This window comes from Lagenorhynchus albirostris, chromosome 20 (genome assembly GCF_949774975.1).
Source record: "Lagenorhynchus albirostris chromosome 20, mLagAlb1.1, whole genome shotgun sequence".
Classification (NCBI taxonomy): domain Eukaryota; kingdom Metazoa; phylum Chordata; class Mammalia; order Artiodactyla; family Delphinidae; genus Lagenorhynchus; species Lagenorhynchus albirostris.
The window spans coordinates 33156475-33175598 of record NC_083114.1 but is presented as its reverse complement, the minus strand read 5'-3'; the positions used below and the strand labels follow the sequence as shown (position 1 = coordinate 33175598).

At 57.2% G+C, this 19124-nt stretch overlaps 1 protein-coding gene across 3 annotated transcripts; it reads left to right on the top strand.

The window, feature by feature from the left end:
- Positions 1 to 113: 113 nt before the first annotated feature.
- CA4 (carbonic anhydrase 4) lies at positions 114 to 8079 on the top strand. 3 transcript variants are annotated; one of them, XM_060134230.1, is made up of 8 exons: positions 114 to 290; positions 4512 to 4565; positions 5523 to 5678; positions 6389 to 6534; positions 6654 to 6752; positions 7020 to 7083; positions 7203 to 7369; positions 7656 to 7906. In XM_060134230.1, exons 1-8 carry the CDS (start codon positions 233 to 235, stop codon positions 7692 to 7694), a joined length of 783 nt encoding a protein of 260 aa, XP_059990213.1. In that variant the 5' UTR covers positions 114 to 232; the 3' UTR covers positions 7695 to 7906. The 3 variants fall into 3 exon arrangements, with proteins under 3 accessions (XP_059990213.1, XP_059990212.1, XP_059990211.1); XM_060134228.1 differs by having other exon boundaries at positions 118 to 290; positions 7763 to 8079; XM_060134229.1 differs by lacking the exon at positions 4512 to 4565 and having other exon boundaries at positions 117 to 290; positions 7763 to 8079.
- The last annotated feature ends 11045 nt before the right edge of the window (positions 8080 to 19124 follow it).

The window sequence follows — 19124 nt, the reverse complement described above, 5'->3', positions numbered from 1 at the left end:
GACCAGGCGGTGGGGGTGGGTACGGAGCGCAAGTGGGGGCGTGGAGGCTCTTAGATCAGGGACAGGTGAGGGGAGGACCCGCCAGGGGGAGGAGCCGCTACCCGCGTCCTGCTGTCGGGGCTCCCTCCCGTCGCGGCTCCGCTATAAAACCTGGGTCGGCAGGACCGCGGACCCCCGGCGGCCTCTTCAGCGCGCGGTCCCCGGGTCGGCGGCGTCGCCACTCCTGCGCAGGATGCAGCTGCTGCCGGCGCTCCTGGTCCTCGCCGCCGCCCGGCCCTGGGCCCGCGCAGGTGAACGAGGGCTTCGGCCCCGGGACCCCTCTGTGGCCCTTCCGTGGCCCCTCGGTGCTGAGGCCCCGCGCCCCCCGCCAAGGCTGCGCCCGCGGGCGATGGGGCGGCGCGGGCGGCGGGAGCGGAGAGGCGCGGGCGGCCGGGCGCGGCGGGCGAGGGGCAGCGGGTGCAAAGCGTGTGCGCGACTGCGGTGTGCGGGGCCCGGGGCCCTTCGCTGGGCGCCGTGCGGGTCCGGGGCAAGGATGCGTCTCTGAGCCGCCGCGGCGCGCGCCTCCGTTTCTTACCCTTTCTGGTGTTCCTCCGTCTGTCGTGGGTCGCTGTCCGTCCGGCGGGGGCTCAGTGCTTGGTGGCTGCCCCCGGCCCGGGGCAAGGACAACAAACTGGGTGCAGTGGGGCCCGCTCATCCCCGCTTCCCACCCTGGGTGCCTTGTCCCTGGACGCTGCCAGCACCCTTCACCTCCAGAACTGTGTAGGGAGCCTGGAGGGGGACATCCGGCGACCCGAGCCAAGCCGGTCTTTCCGGCCAGGGTGATTTTCGTTTAAAGATTAATGGTGAGGCCGAGCTCTTAATTATTCGCCTATGTGGAACGTGGCAGGAGAGGGGTGTTAATATTTGATAAGGAGCTGAAGGCGCCTCCAGCGTCCGGGCACAGGGATCCAATCTGGCACCTTCTCTGCGGCCCCACGGGGGTCCCCATCTCCTTGGAAGGAGGCCCCCATCTGCCAGTCCCCATCTCAGCTACCCCTCGGATGGTCCTTGGGGTCCGCCTGGCCGAATCTCCTCTCTAAAGCTAGATGCTCCTCTCTTGGAGTCATGGGTGAGGGCTGAGGGTTCCCTCAGCAGCAGAGAAGGAGACCCTTAGCTGGCCCATGGTGGGGTATGAGGGGCATCCTGCAGCAACTCCCGGCCTCCTCCTAGGAGAGGAGGAAACAGAAAAGGCGGGATGTGAACATTTTAACACGTAGGGTTGGAGGTTTGAAACCTACTTAAGCTGCTGGGCTTGTAGAAAGAGAAATGCTTTGCAATTAATGCGGCTGCTTTGTAGCCGTGTGGCTTTGGGTCACTTCCCTCTTGGGTAAGTCAGTTTCCTCCTTGGGTAAGTCAGTTTCCTCGCTTACAAAACAGAGAGTAATCTGACTCAGGTATTGTTCTGAGGATTCAAATAAGATGGTGGGAGTAGGTGCTTAGTGCCGTGCCTGTGTGGCACATAGCAGGCACTCCGTAGCCACATGGCCTGGGCCCTGCCAGCCAGGGCTCTCTCTCAGCCGCCCCCTCTCACAAGCTGTGCTCCCCTTAAGCGCGGGGGCTTTCTGACGGGGAGCTGCCGAGGGTCCTGCCTTCCCCCCCCCCCGCCGCCCCATTTCATCTCCTAGGGAACCTGAGGCTGGAGAGTGACCAGGCTGTACATCGACGTCCTCAGACCATCTGCTGCCAGGGAGAGAGGAGGGGAGAGGGTCATAGGCCCCTTCAGAGTCCCAGACCTAGCCAGGAGCTGCTGAGACTTTGCCCAGGGCATCTTCGGGTTTCGCTGAGCTGGTTTTCAGGATTCCTCCCTCCCCCTGGAGTGGGAGGGTGCGGTGAGCAAGGTCCACCCGAGAGAACTTCTTCAATCAGCTCTAAAGCAGGGGGCTGGGGTGGTGGGTACGTCAAGGGTGGGGGACAGTGACTGGGTGACTGGCGATGGTCGTTAGTTCTCTCACTCCATCTCTGGTCAGGGCAGATGGACTAGGCAGCATCTGAGCTTGGAGCCAAGACCTGTGGGTAGCTCCTCTCCTTCCCAGGTCCTCTAGGAAGTGGCCTGCGAGAACTGGCTGGTAATTATCTGTAAGGGCTGCTCCCTCATGAACCAGTACAGGAGTCTGAGCTGCTCCGTGACGGTGCCACCACTTGCCTAAAAACCAGCCCCTACCTTCAGCCTTTGGATACAGACCTGACCCCCAGCCTTGGCCTCATCAACATCACATTTTCCTGGCTTCTGCTTCCTAAAGAGGGTAGTTTCAAGAGCATTCAACCAAGTGGGTCAAAAGTGTCTGTGATTAAGACAGTGGATCAGAGGTCACCATGACAACCCTAGGAGCTGTAGCCAGAAGCAGGGAGGAGCAAATTCCTCAGAAAAGCTCAGCCTGGACCAGCTGGGCTCCAGGGAGGCTGACAGGGGTTCCACCCATCAGAGCTGGCTCCTGAGGGTTCCGGCTCAAGCCAGGCTTCCCCTGAAAACAGCTTCCCCCTGGGTATCAGTCACCAGGAGGGGCCAGCTCTACCTCAGATGCGCCTTCTGCCTTTCAGGACCTCTGAGACCCAGGAGAATCATAACAGGAAGCCTTTCACGGATGCAAATGACCTCCCATCCAGTGTGTCCTTAGACACTGCCTCTGGGAGATCAGTGGCAGCTCCTTCTGCCTGAGGAAGGAAGGAAGAAAGTGGGCTCAGAAAAGTTAATGAACTCTCTTGCAGAGAATAAGCAAGAGTCAGAGCCAGGACTGGAGGCCGGGTGGTGGGCTCCGGCATCAGAGTCTGCCAACACGCAGAGACGGGCCTGGATGGGAAGTGGCCACTGCCCTTTGCAGAGCTGACCCTCGTCAGGCTTCCCCAGATGCAGCAAGTCCCAGGGTCAGCAGAGCCCTGTCCCGGGCAGGGGGTGGACTGGCCAGGGGAAGACACTGCAGGGACTGTTCATCTCTGAAAGAGGCTGTGTCAGCAAAGTAGGCACAGCATTTGATCCAGACCTGGGAGACTGGGAAACCCCAGGTGGCTCTGAAGGGCCCAGAGTGCGGGGTGGCCAATTTCCTATAGGTGCTCAGTCTCCTGGCCTTCCTCCCAGCCCCTGCCGAGAACCTGCCCCCTCTCCACCCCATGCCCATTGCAGGGACCCCAGAGGAGGTGGGCTTGGGTGGGGATGGATGTGCTCAGAGGCCTTAGCTCAGGCTGAGCAGGAAGCTCTGCTTTTCTTAGGAATTTCCTCATCCCTGAGTTCTTTCCAGCTCACTTCATTTCTCTCCTTGACTTTGGCCATCTGTGCCCTGACAGGAGGTTGAGGAGGGGAGGGAGGGAGGAAGCCAAGGAGAAGGGAAGGACTCGTCAGGGACTTGACTAAATTCCAACTGCCTGGAGCACTCTCTACCATCTCTCATTTAATCCTCCCCACAGTCCTATGAGGTGGATGGTATTAGTTCCATTTTACAGACAGCAAAACTAAGGCTCAGAGAGATTAAGTGACTTGTCCCCAAACCCACAGCTCCTAAGTGGCCCAGCTAGAATTCCAGCTCTGATCAAATGCTTTGTCCACCCTGCTGACACAGCCTTTCTTTTAAAAATCAATAGAGTAATTTTAGAGGAGTTTCAGGTTTACGGAAACATCAAGCAGAGAGCACAGAGGAGAGGGTTCCCATGTGCACAGTTTGTCCTGTTGTCAACACCTTGCATTAGTGAGCTACATCCATGATGCAGCCTTTTTTCAGAGATGTTGGTTCTCCTGTCCGGAGGCAGAGTGGGGATTGGAAGGCAAGTCTGTCTGGTCCCAAACACCAGGACTGCAGGTTGGAGGGACCTAGCCGCCTTCCTCCCTGCAGGACTGTGAGAGTTTAGACAAGAATGGGTCTTAATAGCACAAGAGGGTGTGTTCCAGGGAGGGACTAGCCTAATCTCCCTCATCATCCCATCAACTCTGGGAAAGCAGCCAGGCTGAACTTGGCTGTATTGTCCTGGGGGGCCTCCCTTCCAGGTCTGAGGGAGGGGATGCAAGGAGGGAGGGGGAGGCTGATGAGCAACAGGTAGAGAGTGTCCAGGCTAGCCCCTGGGGACAGCTGACCCGCCTTGGAGGGCCCCTCAAGGGCTGCTGGCTGTCTGGTCTGCCTTCTCTGAGCACAGTGCCCTGGGCAAGGGGACCAGTGGATTGGCTGTGGGTCAGGGACGCCTGGAGCCTGGCTGTTTCGAGTGCCTCCTTCTCCATCCCTACAGTTTCTTCTTAAGGCTCCTTCCCCTGGGCCCTCTGTCCCCCAGGATGCCACCCCAGGAATGCTCTATCCCATCCCAGGCCAGGTTCTGACTCCAGGGATATTCCCAGCCTCTGGCCCACTGTGTACACACACACACACACACACACACACACAGTTGCTTGTGTGCACACAGTTCACTGGCACTCATAGGGACAGACGTGTGTGTACACAGATACGCTGACACGCTTCTGCACAGGCCTCACATCCTTCCTCTCTCTGTTCCAGGGTCACACTGGTGCTACCAGAATCAAGTCAAACCCTCCAACTACACCTGCTTGGGTAAGTGCAGCGAGTCTCCAGGTTGAAATGGAGACCCAGGGAAGGTGGGAAGGATGAGGTGATGGTGGCCCCAGTCAGATATCAGCTCCTCACACACACACACACACGCACACACACACACACACACACACTCTCTCTCTCTCTCTCTCTCTCCCCTGGTGCTCAGGGCACAGGGAACATAGAGTGACCTGAGTTTTTACTGGGACCTCCTGTCATCGTCTCTGACACCAAGAGAGTCAGCCCTCTGGTCCTCTGAAATAAATCAGGAGCAGCATCAAAGGGAGAAATTCATTTTGCTCCTCTCATAACAAAATGGAGAGTTGATTCTGTTCCAGTGACACCCCTGCATGTGGGCCTGCGTGGCGGTTCTTTGTACTTTTTCAAGCGCTGCCCAGTTTCCTACAATCTGCTTTCCTCCCACCGTTGCTGTTTTGGTGACTGGACAGTGCTCCCCAACCCCCCGGCCCCGCTCACTGGTGTGGGAGGTCCTGGGTGCAGGGGGCTGGGCTCCCCTGGGGCTCCTTCCCTGCCTCCCAGGGCTCAGATAAGGCTTAGTGTCAAGTCACGGGGTCCTTTCACAAGCGGCCCTTCCAGGGGACTCCACTGCTTCCACGCACTCTCCCATCAACCTCCTTTGAACTTCGGAACCCCTAGGAAGCAGGTTATCACGGAGCTTTCCTTTCACAGCCCAGCATCTGAGGTGGTCCCCTACCCCAGAGCTCACACCCTAGTCCTACCCTGTCCACACCACGCCTTGCTGGTTTTGTGTGAGTGTGAGTGTCTGAGGAGGGAGAAGGGTGAGGGTGGAGTTCTGTGCTGGGCATCCCCCCAGCACAGCCTGCCAGCCATCCAAAGACCTTGCTGCCTTGAGCTGGGCCTGACCTGAGTGGGGTGGAGGATGCCACACCTCGGTGCCAGGCACCCCTGACTCCCAGCCCACCCTCCCTCTCTGCTCAGGGCCGGACCAGTGGGGCGATAGCTGCCAGAATGACCGCCAGTCCCCCATCAACATCGCCACTGCCAAGACACTGCTGGACCCAAACCTGGGACCCTTCTCCTTCTCCGGCTATGACAAGAAGCAAAAGTGGGCTGTGCAAAACAATGGCCACTCAGGTAGGTCTCAGATGGGCTGGATGCAGGCCCCGGACCGCAGGGGCACGGGATCCTGGGACCCAAGTTCCCCAAGGACTGGAGGGTTGGGCTCCTCCTGGCAGGGCACACCAGGTTGTCCACTTTTGCTGAGGAGAGGCTGAAAATCCCTGGGAGGGTGGGGTGGGGAAAGCAGGGTGGACTTTGGAAAGGAGGGAACATTCTATCAGTATTTTCAATCCTGTATCAGAGCAATCTGTAGTGGGGGAGGGGACAGGTTCTAGGAAGAAGGGACAGCATGGCACAGAGGCGTGAAACAGCTTGGGGTGTTCAAAGGGCTGCATGTGGCCCCACGTGCATGGAGGACAGAGCCAGCCCAGGGTCAGTCCAGCTGGGCCTGGGGCAGGTTGCCCAGGGCTGAGGAGTTTGGACGTGGCCCTGGGAACATCGGGGCACCACGCATGGAGGGGGTTGAAGCACGGGCGGGACCGGGCTGAGCTGCATGTTTGGGCAGTGAGGGGTGTACAGAGGGAGAGGCAGACAGGGAGGCCGAGGAGGGGGCCAGGGGAAGGTCCAGGCTGTACCACTGTTCCTGTCCCTTCAGGCCCGGGACCGTAGCCCGTGAAGGGTGCGAGGTAGGAGAGAAGGTCCTGCTTGGCTGGAGCTGGGATGAGGGGCTGGGAGAGGCTGGGGGAGGTGGGTGCGAGGACTCTGCCCCCTCCTGTGCCCTCCAGTGATGGTGTTGCTGGGGGCCGAGGCCTCGATTGCTGGAGGAGGACTGGCCGCCCGGTACCGGGCCAAGCAGCTGCACCTGCACTGGTCCAAGGTGCTGGACTGGGGCTCGGAGCACAGCTTCGACGGGGATCGCTTTGCCATGGAGGTGAGGGACCTCTTCCCAGGTGGATGCCTTGGCTGGGCTCTGGGTATACTTGCCTTGGGCAAGAAGGAGGGTCCAGCACCCTGACGGGTTCTCTCTCCATCCCTCTCACCCCTTACCAGATGCACGTGGTACATGAGAAAGAAAAGGGGACATCAAGGAACACGAACCAGAACCAGGACCCCAAAGATGAGATCGCGGTGCTGGCCTTCATGGTGGAGGTGGGGCTGCCGTCCCTCAGGGCTCGAGGAGCTGCTTCTTAGGATCCAGAGACCTGGGATCCCAGCAAGGCGGGAGGGGCTGGAGAAGCTCCGACTCCCCCTCTGTTTCTCAGTGACTTGTACCTCCCCATGTGGGGAGCCCAGGGCCTTTGAGGGCCTCAGTCCCAGAAGCTGCGTGCCCGCCCCACCCCAGACTGGGAGAGTGAACTGGTGGTCTCCACCGGCTCCCCACAAGCCTCTCTCAAGCCCCTTTCCCTCCTGTTCCAGGCCGGATCCGAGAATGTTAACTTCCAGCCCCTGGTGCAGGCGCTGTCTGACATCCCCAATCCCAGTGAGTCAGGACCCGGGAGGCGGGGGGCTGGGGGAGGGGAGAAGACTTCTTCCTACAGAATGAGGTCTGGATGGTGGAGGAGCCTATACTCTCAGAGTGAGGTGTGTGAGTCTCCCCAGATATGAACACCATGCTGAAAGACAACATCAGCCTCTTCGACCTGCTCCCCAAGAAGGAGAAACTGAGGCACTACTTCCGCTACCCGGGCTCGCTCACCACACCAGGCTGCGATGAGAAGGTGGTCTGGACCGTGTTCCAGGAGCCCATTCAGCTCCACAAGGACCAGGTACACGGGGCCCGGCTGAGGGTGCAGCCTCCCCTGCGTCAGCTCCTGGAAACTGACCCTTTGAGGGGGGCCCCAGGCAGTCTGGGGCTCAACAAGCCCCCAGGCGAGGCTAATGCAAGCTCAAGCTTGAGAACCACTGTTCTCTGGTAACAGTGATGATAGTGATAGTAATCACAGGCCCTCAAAGCCCAGAGCTGCGAGTCCCCTCTGCTTAGGACACGCATGGGAGCTGAGCCCCCATGGATGCAAAGCACTTTACATCCCTGATTCTTTTCCTCTGCACAAGAACCTGAGGGGGCTCAGAGAGGCCAGGCGACTGGCCTGAGGTCACACAGTGAGGAGTGCAGCTCCGCCAGCTTCATCCCTCCCTGCTGAGCCCTGTGCCTTCCACAGATCCTGGCATTCTCTCAGAAGCTGTATTATGACAACGAGAAGAAACTGAAAATGACAGACAATGTCAGGCCCCTGCAGCCCCGGGGGCAGCGCCAGGTTCTCAGGTCCCAGGCCCCGGGACGGCTGCTGCCCTTGCCGCTGCCCGCCCTGCTGGCCCCCGTGCTCACCTGCCTGACAGCAGGCTTCCTCCGATGACGACTCATGTTTGGACACCTGACCTCTGGTCTCAGCCCTTAAGAGGGCTTGAGCCTCTGTTCCTCAGGCTTCCCGGGTTGGACTTTGGTGATGATTAAAACAGGGACATGTTTTTTGGGAAACCTCTCTTACGTCTGTTTTTAGTTCCCACAACTACTGCTGCCCTGCTCCCCTCAACCCACCCCAGCATGCCAGGGTGGGGCCTTAGGGCCTGGAGATTTCTTCTGAGCCGGCACCCCTCCCACCTTTGTGAATTCCCCGTTGACACCCCAATTGGAGAGATGCCGAAGGGACCTCAGAGCTCCAACACAGCCACAGCTGGAGAAGTTCCAATCCAGCCTTTCATTATATAATGGGGGAAGCTGAGGGCCAGAAAGGAAAGGAGGCTGGGTGGAGGCCACAGAGTGAGGCCACGGCAGAGCCAGCTGAGAGCCGGCCAGCACCTTCCGCCCTGTACTAGTGGTGGAGAGTGTGGGTCCTGTGTGGGTACAGCCTAGGTGGGGTGGGTAGTGGGGTTCATTTATTTGCCCCAGTGTTTCTTGAGCATCTATGTTCTAGGCACTGGGGCTGTGGCGGGGAATGAGACAGACAAAATGCCTGTCCTCCTGGAGTTCACAGTCTAGCAGGAGACACTATAAATAAAGAGACACATTGTATACCGTATCAGATGGCTGTGGTCAATCAGTGGGAAGGGGCATCCATCAGAAGACTTGCAGGAGCCAATGGGGGGAGGCCACCTGGAGGCCAGCAAGTGTTCATGCATGGAGGGAGGGAGGGAGGGAGGGAGGGAGGGAGGGAGGGGGAGAGAGACAGTGGGCAAGTGAGGAGGGTGGGGAGGGGGAAGGGGGAGAGGGGAGCGGGGGCCGTGGTGCAGGGGCTGCAGGGGTGAGGCATACGGGGAGCAGTTAGGACTGATGCCTCATCCAGGAGCTACTGGGTCACAGGTGAATCCAAGGGTCTTTGGCCCTTGAACTTAGGAGCTTTCAATGAAGGCATACCTCCCCCACTCCAAGATCCTGTCTCTAATGGCTTTTTCCTTTCTGGGGCCCAAGAAGGGAGTGAGACTAGGAGGCAGCAGGTGCAGAGAGGAGGGTCCAGAAAACAGGGAGAAAGAAATAAGGGCCCCACAGGTAGGTCCCAGGCCAGGCTGGGCCCAGGGGGCCAGGGGTTGAGGGGCCTCAGGCTCCGGGACCTCATCATCTAGGGCAGGGCTGGAGTTTTGGAGGACCGTGAGATGGATTTTAAGAATGGATTTTGGGGGCTTCCCTGGTGGCACAGTGGTTAAGAATCTGCATGCTGATGCAGGGGACATGGGTTCGAGCCCTGGTCCGGGAAGATCCCACATGCCGCAGAGCAACTAGGCCCGTGCGCCACAACTACTGAGCCTGAGCTCTAGAGCCCACGTGCCACAACTACTGAGCCCACGTGCCGCAACTACTGAAGTCTGCGCGCCTAGAGCCCGTGCTCCGCAACAAGAGAAGCCACAGCAATGAGAAGCCCGCTTACCGCAACCAAGAGTAGCCGCAACTAGAGGAAGCCGGTGCACAGCAAGGACCCAACGCAGCCAAAAATAAATAAATAAACTTAAAAAAAAAAAGAAGAATGGATTTTGGAGGAGCATGAGAAGAGGGGAAGAGGCCAAGAATGGGCCTTGCTGGGTGGCGAGGGGCCCTGGGGCCGGGGCCAGGTCAGCTGGTGCGGGGACAACCTCTCTGTAACAGGCTTCCCGTCTGGAGGTGATGAGATAGATTCCCACAGGAAGACACAGAGCTAGGTCAGCACACATGGGATTCCACTACCGATGCTGGAAGCCCTGGCTTGCCGTTGGTCTCTGGAGGGGGGGCTGGTTGGAGGAGGTGACCTCTAAGCTTTCTCCCACTCAGATACCCTCAGAGTCCCTGACCACCCGCAGCTAGGCTGAGGGACAAGGGCTGCTCCCCTCCATAGCAGCCTCCCTCTCCCTTTCCTCCTTCGTGACCAAGAATAAGCACCCCTCCCTTCACTGCTGACCACACAGCCAGCCTTGGTGGGGGTGTTGGTATTACTGTCACTATGGCAACAGCAGGCAGCTTGTGTCAGCAGGGGGTGTGTGGACACGAACCTGTTCTCTTTGGTTCCCACGCAGGCAGGCTGGGGGGTCTAAGCTCCAAGCTGCGCCCTCCTCCTCCCCTCCCCCTTTCAGGCTCAGGGCTCTCAGAAGTCTGAACTGCCCCTCCCCCCCAACTACACCCTCAAGGCAACGTTCAGTGACTAATGTGGCAGCAGAACCAGGAAGCCCCAGCTCTTTTCTAGCGAGTAGGGGACCCTGGGCCTCTCCAACCCCCGACTGCAAGCACACGACCCTCCCCCCGGCCCCCGCCGCCGTCCCTCTGACCCCGCAGTAATAAACCTGGCCAGTGGGGGCCACAACGGGCACAGCTTGTCCCCTGCAACTGGAGGCCAGAGCAGGTGCTGTCAGCGCTCGACTTACAGCAAGGTCACTGCTGGCCAGTCACCCCGGGAGTGGGCAGCCCCTCCCCTGGAATTGGCCCCTGCGCCCTGGAGGCTGAGGCCAGTGAGCTGTGTGTGTGCCCCTGAGAGCCTCCTCTTCTGAGCGGTTTCACTCCCCTGCCCCCGCCAGCCCCCGCCCCCCACCCTCTGCAGACCCCTTCTCTGGAGAAGGTGCTCTAAGCTCCCTGTGCCCAGCCAGCCTGGCTCCTGACACAGCTCCCCCAGAGACGATGGGGGCTACCAGCAGCCCCCAGCCCTACTTTCATTCACTCCTGAGTCCCTGCATTGGGTACAACAACGTACACACACACACACACACACACACACACACACACACACACACACACACGAGCACACACACTTCACTGCAGCCGACCAGGGCTGGGGAAGGCTCCATGGCTGAAGGTTTGGGTCACCACCTGACTTCTAGGTCCCTTAGCACAGACCATATGCGCGTTCACTGAATGCCTGCAGGAGCCGCCGTGGGCCACACGACAATCCTATAAGGGGGTATTTCTCCCGTTGCTCGGATGAGGTTGCTGAGGCACAGAGAGGGGTTAGGGGACCTGTCAGAACCCGGGGTCACCTCTCTGCCTCTTGGGCTCCACGGCCAGCTTTCTCTCTGACAGTCATCCAACCTCTGGAACAGGGGCAGGGTGGGGTCTGCAGCGCGCTGTCCCACCCTGTCTCCACATGCTGCTTTGTATCCCTGATGGGCTGTCTCTCTGGCCCCCTGTTTAGATTTGGCACCTGGGAAGGAGCCAGGGGCTAAAAATACTCCCCATGTGTTTAGATGATTCTTAGAAAATAAACTTCCCCATCTTGGCTCTCAGCGTGCACACTTGCTGGCCCCGGTTCCTGTGGCTCTGATCTGCCAGTGTTGGGAGGGGGATAAGGGAAGCAGGGGGTGGGGGGAGTACTAGGGTCTGTAGGGGCCCAGAGTCAAGGGTGGTGGTGGTGGACGTGCCCAGGCGCACACGTAAGTGTAAAGGCTGCTGTGTCACAAAACTCCAGGGGCTGCCTGTACCGAGACTGCATTGTGAGCGCTGCCCCGGTGTCATGGGCCCTGAGGCTCCGTGCTTCTGAGTGGGTTAGGGGTGGAAAGAGGCAGGGAAGCTGGTAACCTTGCAGGGATGGAAACGTGGCTTCCCTGCTACGGGCCTCTTTATCCCCCTGCAAAATGGGCTAAGGTTGGCCCTTCTGTCTAATGGGGACTAGCTGTCCTCAGGCTCCTGCTGGTGACCTTGGGAGGAAGTCCAGGCCCGTGTCTGTGGGTGGGACTCTGCTCCTGCACCTTGCATTACACGAGTTCTAGCGGCTTTGCTTGTTTATCTGAATAGGGACAAAGGCATTATCTCCTCTAGGGACCAAGGACATGTTCCTGGACCCCTGCGCCCAGGGAGGGGCTTCCTTTGGAGGGAGTGACAGGACAGACAAGTCACAAGCCAGTTCCTTCCTCAGAGCCCTCGTCTCAGATGAGACTGGACTCATATTCCAAGTGCTGGCTGCTGAAAAGCCCGGGAGGGTGGGGATAGGCACAGGGGCAGGGAAGAGACGTGGGTACACGGAACAAGATTTTTCTTTCAACAACATTGAGTCTTTCAACAAACACTATTATTTCCTCTGTGCCAGAGACTGATGATTCAGGGAGAGAAAGGCCCATCTGTGCCTTTCTTTCCCCCAGGACTCCCAACCGGAGGGCCTACAAAACATAGGCCGTGAGGGGGGCGCAGGGGCCCCAGACCTGGGGTTTGAGTCCCTTTCCCCTGCTGCCTAGCTCGGTGAGGTGACTTTGGTAATTTAATTCACCATTCTGAGCCTGTTTCCTCATCTGTAAAATGGGGATGGGGACGGTATTTACCTCATAGGGTTGCTGTAAAGATGAAACAAGATGCCTGGCCAGGAGGATGTATTCAATAATTTGTAGTTACTATTACGGTTCTTCTTATTAGAGAGAGAGCACTGAAGGATGGGTAAGGCCTACAGATGGGGAAACACTGGCTGCTTCCAGGGATGGAGCTAGGGAAGGGTGGGCAGAGGGGCGATGCATTGGTTCGCCGCTGGGGTCAGTAGCTGATGTCTGGTGGGGTAGCAGTGCTGCTCCTACCCAAGGGGGGACCCTCCCATCCCCAGCACACTCACGGGGACTGCTGCTCTGCTCAGACATGCAGGGACGTCCCCCCAGCCCTCCACCCCACCCACGCACAGAGCAGCCCATGAGCCAGACCTCCCAGCCCGACCCTGGCCCAGCGTTGCCTAGGGTCACTCAGGACATCACCAGGAGGAGCCAAGGGGGCCAGTGGAGGCCCAGGCTGCCTGCAGCTCTCCTGTCCCTGCTTTGTTAGGTGGGGTCAGGGTGGGAGCCTGCTCTGCTGCTGCGGGATTGACTGCGCTGGGGACTGGGCTCCTATTTCACCTTCCTCCAGCCCTTCCCCTCCCTCTTCCCAAGGAGCCGCGAACTCACGCACGCATGCGCCCTCTGATCCGTCCTTGTCTCCAGCATGGGCTCTGTCCCTGCTGTCTGCCAGCGGGCCTCTCCTATTCGCATTGGCTGCAGGCTTCCCCCAGCACATGGTCTGGGTGGCCGGACAGTATAAACAACAAATAAACAGATAAACAAGGACATTTTAGTATAAATATATCCCTCCCAAGTAGCATGGGGCACACTTACACTAAAACATTACCTGCTGGTTATCTGAGATTTACATTGCACCGAGTGTCCTGTATTTGGATTTACTGAATCTGATGGCCCTACCCTCATCCCACCTACGCCATGGAAACTGAGGCCAAGAGAGAAGGGTGGGCAAAAGAAGGGACAAGAGGCTGAGACCACCGCCCCTGCCTCCTCCTGGCCCTTCTCCTTCTCCCTCCAGCTGGCCACACCTCCCAGGAACTGCTAGCAGACTGGTTTTCCCTCTGGTGTTTTGGGCTCCCTGTGGGGAGGGCAGCTGGGCCCACCTCAGAAGGGAGCTGGAGCAGGCCCTTCTGCCAGTGGATTTCCTCCCCACTGTTTTCCAAAGAAATGGGAGAGGCCGGTGCCAAGGAAATCTCTTTATCTCCCTTTCCTGGTCTCTGCCCGAGCCGCCCTCGCTGAGCTGGATGTGCCGGGGCTCCCTTCCTGCAGTCGGGCTCCCGCCCATCATGCCAGCCACCTCTCGCGGAAGGAAGCCCTCAGGGAGAGCCTGGCTGCTGTCCCAGGAGGGGTCTGAAGGGGCCTGATGCCAGGATTTTATTTATAAACTGAGTCTCAAGAGGTGCAGGACTCCGACGGGGTTGAAAAGCCCGTCCACGTGACAGCCTGGGGTGCGGGCAGAGAAGGATGGAGACACCTGCAGATAACTGAGTCCGGTCTGTTCAAATCAGATGCTCTTCCTCTAACTCCTATCACTTTGTAATCTCCCCACCTGTTTAACGACCTTTAGCTCTCACTCTTTGCACTCCTGCACTGTTATGAAAGGCCCTTTGTAAGGTAATTTACACCTACTATCTCATCTCATCCTGACAGCAACCTTTAGAAGGTAAACTCCCACTGGAACAGCTGCTTCAGGACAGTGGGGATGTTCACCTGTTTTGTTTCCTGCTCGAGGTGGGCACTGTGATGCATGGCTCAGAGCCCCCTTCAAGGAATGGTGCGTCCCAGCTCTGGGTGCTGTGGCGTGTGGACCTCTTCATCTGTTGGCCTCTCCAGGAAGGGGAGGCTTCCTTGCTCAAGGTCACACTCCTCTCTGCAGACCCCCAGCCATTGACTGACCAACAGGGGAAAAAGTGGGTTAAAGGGCCGGCCCCATTTAGGGTGACCCCAAAGGGCCATTCCAGCATCAGAGCTCTCGGTGGGGCCAGTTGAGGTTAGCACTGGGCCCTCGTGGGTGCTCCATTTCTCTCTCTTCCCTCCCACAGGTGTTGATCCTCGAGGTACTCCTTAATAAACATCCTGCACACGCAACGCCATCGGCTTCCCAGGAAGCCAGCCCCAAGGACATCAAGTGTCCAAACAGTACAGAGCACACGGTGAGCTCTCAATCAATACTTACTTGGAAGAACCCTGGGGCAGGCATTGCTGCTCCTGACTCTACACAAATAACAGTATAATCAGAGCAGCTAACGTTTACTCAGGTGAAACTATTTGATTCTCTATCTCAGTCCTTAGAAAGAGCTTCTGAGATGGGCATGTTCTCCACTTTCAGATGAAGAGATGAGACACGGGACCCAGAGCTGACAAGTAGGAGAGCAGTAGTAGGATTTGGACCCAGACCATCTGATACTCAAGCCTACCCTCTTACCATCCCTTTTTGGAAGGAAACCAAGGCTTAGCAAGGTAAAGGATCTCGCCCCTTGCCAGCCCATGAGTGGCCACGCGATCTACAAGCCCCACAGTCCCTGCTTGAACTGAGTGCTGCTGGCCTGAAAGTGCTTCTAAGGAGTCCTCAGAGGGAAGCTTGGATTTAGAAACCACCGGTCTGGCCAGAGATGCTGGGGACACATGCTGTTCCCTAGATCTTCAATGCTCTCCCTGCCCTTCCCTGCTTGTGGCTTGTCTCATGAGGTCCACACAGCAGCCAAAACCTGGCTTGAAAGTTAACTCCTTTGTGAAGCCTTCCCCGATCCCTGCTCCCCTCCTTCTCCACCAAGATCCCCTAAGGGAAGACTGGAGGATACCCTCTGAGCCATCGGAGGACGGAAGTGTCAGGCCAGGGTTGGTCACGCGGAGGCGGTGGGGGGGGGCGGCGGGAGGGAGGCAGGCAACAAATGTTGTCAGCGTGAGTGAATAAAGGGAAAGATGATAGTAAAGCAGAGAATTAGCAGGCACCATTCCAGCGCTGGGATTAAATATTTACCTTGCCCATCGGGCAATCCTGAGAGATAATCCTGGTTTTCTGAGCTCTATCTATGCAGACTTTCCTTCAGTAACTGACACAATCAACCTGGTTTTGTTATAGTTTGAACAGCTGTTTCCACATGTGGGGCTAGGGCATACGAGGGGCTTTATTTATTTTATTCATTTATTTTTGGCTGCGTTGGGTCTTCGTTGCTGTGTGTGGGCTTTCTCTAGTTGCGGCGAGTGGGGGCTACTCTTTGTTGGGGCGCATGGGCTTCTCATTGAGGTGGCTTCTCTTGTTACGGAGCACGGCCTCTAGGCATGCAGGCTTCAGTAGTTGTGGCGCATGGGCTTAGCTGCTCCACGGCATGTGGGATCTTCCCGGACCAGGCCTCGAACCCGTGTCCACTGCGCCACCAGGGAAGCCCTGTACGAGGTGCTTGATCCTCGGCTTCTGCTGTTCCCCAGCATCACGTGTTCTCCCCAGTGAATCCGCTTCCCCATCCTTGGGCCCTAAGTCCCTTTGCCCCTCCATCCTGCAGGCCTGGCCAGGCTCCACAAGGCTGCAGGTCAAATTGGGGTTTCACTCTAGTTTCAGCTGTGGCTTCACGTGCAGTCAAGGGTTGAGTCACACTGGAGCTGCTTGGAGGGTCATAGGACCCTCCACGGGTGCTGGGTCTATTGCCTGAGTGGCCTCCTGGGAGGCACCTCTCCTAAGGGAGAGGCATTGGGTGTGACATGCTGGGTCCACGTGAAGCCTCAGAGTTGTAGGGGTGAAGGGATGCGGAGTTTGTTGTGACCTATGTCAGTCAGCCTCTGGGATTCACCGGGGTCGTAAGGGGAATGGAAGTGGCTTATAAAAACCGGAAGAGCAATTTTACCCAAATACTAAGGTAGGGGATGGCAGCTCTGCTGTGGGAACACTCTAGCAGAGTAGAAGGGCCCAGTGCGGGACTCCGATCCTGGTGCCCAGTCTGTGAGGGGAAGCAGTGGTGGTGCTGGATTAGGGGCGCCTAAAAGATCAGGAGGTCCTACCCAGCAGACACCACATGACAGCTGAAAGGACTGGTTCAAGACACATTTAGATACCCTCCAGAGGCTGCATCAATGTGTAGACGGAGAGTGGGATTTTTTTTTTTTTTTTTTTTCCGGTACGCGGGCCTCTCACTGTTGTGGCTTCTCCCGCTGCGGAGCACAGGCTCCGGACGCGCAGGCTCAGCGGCCATGGCTCACGGGCCCAGGCGCTCTGTGGCATGTGGGATCCTCCCGGACTGGGGCACGAACCCGCGTCCCCTGCATCGGCAGGCAGACTCCCAACCACTGCGCCACCAGGGAAGCCCTGAGAGTGGGATTTCTGCAGGAATAATAGTGAGATCCATTGAAACCTGCGTATTCAGAGAGTGACCTTCACTTGAGCCCAAGGTTGCTTTGGCCAGGCCAGCACAGTCGGCACAGAAGCTGGTTCACAGACGCTGTCGCGTGGAATTTGGTGACGGTTCAAGTTCAGGGAGCAGGATATGGCTGGTCTGTGCTCTAGATGAGGAAACGGCTGTCTCAACAAATACCCATGCAAACGGGATTAGATGAAACGTTTCGTCCAAGCCTTTGCCGGGCGCTGTGGCCATGCTGCCACTTCCAGGACGTTCCCTTTCTTTTCTAATCAGTCAGGGAGTTTAGATTTCCCTCTACATTTATACTGCTTATGTTCCCAGAGTCCAGATTAGGCATACTTTCTCTCTCCTGACGTATATCAGTTTTGGATTGAGGCTTGACATTTCATTATCATCAAAGGGGAGAGATGAGAAAACCAAAGCTGGGCTCATAAACCCTGGGGAAAAAGACAACGGGCTGCCTCTTTGGGGCTCAGCACAGTCAGAATTGAATGGAAGGCCGCTGAGGAGTCAGCCTGCTGCGTGATTGGCCCACTATGCGGGCTGGATGGACATGTGGTATCTAGTTTAGAAGCCCAGGCTTATGGGCGCAGACACCTAGTTATAAATGGTCAGGCTCGATTGTTCTCCCTCCCTTCCCAGGAAAGGCCAGGAAGGAAAAGGCCTCAGCTGAAGGGGGGAGGCATTGTACTTGGTAGGTCAGGCATCTCAGGTAGCCCGCCTGGCAGGGGGCCCGTGGGGAACATGGGATTCTCACGGCTTCCGTGGCTGGTGGCTGCCTTCCCAAAACCAGTTCATTCAATCCTGGTCTTTCCCATCCTGCCTCTGGCACAATCACCTCCCTGCTAAATCCCTGATACTACCAGGCACTCCAAAGTCCAGTTTGGAGCTAGTGGCCTTGACCTGCCCCAGTCCCAGAGTCCTTTCTTTCTCCCTCCCTGCTCCCACTTTCCCTTCAACACCCCTCCTCCCTCCGTCTGGCTCCTAAAGTCCCTGGGCCTCCAGAGGTGAAGAGAACAAACCTACGAAGTGGGTCTCCCTCAAGAGTCACTGAATGGCTATTTGCTCCCAAGAGTTTTTCATCTTCCAGGAAGAGGGAGAGGAGGCTGCTTTCAGGACACCTACTTCCTCTCCTTACGTAACAATAATACTTTGCATTTGCATAAGCGTTATTGGTTGTAAAAGGGGTTCACGTTCACTTTCTCATTCAGTGATTATCACAATACGATAACCTCACTGATTCTGTTTCCTCGTTTATAAAAAGAGATGATAATGCATCCCTCACAGAGCTGTGGTGAGCATTAAAGAATGAATGAAACATGCATAGCTTGGGGTCTGGCAAACAGTAAATGTCCATTTAATGGTCAAGTGCCCTCTTCAACTTTTCTCCCGATTCCAAGGGCAGAACTATCCTTTATGCCACATAGTAAGTGCTCAATAAACATTTGATGTATGAGTGATAAACTCTGCCCTCTCCCTTTCCCATATCTCCCAAAGTGAGAGGATGTTTATTTGCAAATCCAAGCCGCAGGGAGTTCTGCAAACAAGGAGTGGCAGCAGTGACTTTCTCCAGCCACCAAGGTGAAAGGCCACAGGCCCTGGGGCTGGGTCCCTACAGTTGCCCTGCCACAGGCTGCTCCAGTAGTCTCTGCAGCGGGGGAGGGAAGTTGACTGGCCTTCACTCTAGTTGGCTGGCTTTTCCTCCCTGCCCAGCCAGATGTACTGAGAGTAGCAAAATGGCTTTGGAAAGGCCCACCCTGCTGGCATGGCGATTTCCAGCAGAAAATGAGAATGCTCTCCTGTTGAAATCGAGCAAGACCCCATGGGCCCTCCTGGGTACAAAAGCCCCTCCATGCCCACCGTTTCTTTTTCTTTCTTTTTTTGGCTGTGCCACGCGGCTTGTGGAACCTCAGTTCCCCCACTGGGGATTGAACCTGGGCCCTCAGCAGTGAAGGTGCCAAGTCCTAACCACTGGACCGCCAGGGAATTCCCTGTGCCCCCTGTTTCTTGTTTGTAGAAACAAGCTGTGGTCTCCTAGGCCTTTCCTGAGTTCCAAAGAGCAGATTCAAGCAATGACCAATTAAGGAAGAGAGGGAATACAGAAACAAAGGAAAGGCAGTCAAGAAACAATAGTTCAGCTATGAAACAGTCCTAATTCCTCCTGAAGGGATATACATAAAAATCTGACACATACCTTTGAATTGTTCTGCAGAAACTAAGACCCACATGTGGTGGAGGAAGGCGACTGCATGCTGACCACAAGCATGTAGACCCCAGGGGGTTGACGTTGTCACGAAAAGCTTCACCCTGTTACCACGCACCGGAGGACTGAGCGTCAGCTGATCACGCACCCCAAGACCCCGCCCCTTTATCCCGAAAAACCTTGCGCCCAGGCCAGCCGGTAAAGCGGATCTGAGACAAACTTACGTCTCCATCTTCTCGGTTGCCACCCTCTCTATCAATAAACCTT

What these genes read in the sequence shown, in the direction of transcription:
- CA4 (XM_060134228.1), top strand. Translation starts at nt 233, where the DNA reads ATGCAGCTGCTGCCGGCGCTCCTGGTCCTCGCCGCCGCCCGGCCCTGG. An exon ending in GCAAAACAATGGCCACTCAG is followed by an intron (nt 5,679 to 6,388) that starts GTAGGTCTCAGA and finishes TGTGCCCTCCAG; the next exon opens with TGATGGTGTTGCTGGGGGCC. An exon ending in GTCTGACATCCCCAATCCCA is followed by an intron (nt 7,084 to 7,202) that starts GTGAGTCAGGAC and finishes GAGTCTCCCCAG; the next exon opens with ATATGAACACCATGCTGAAA.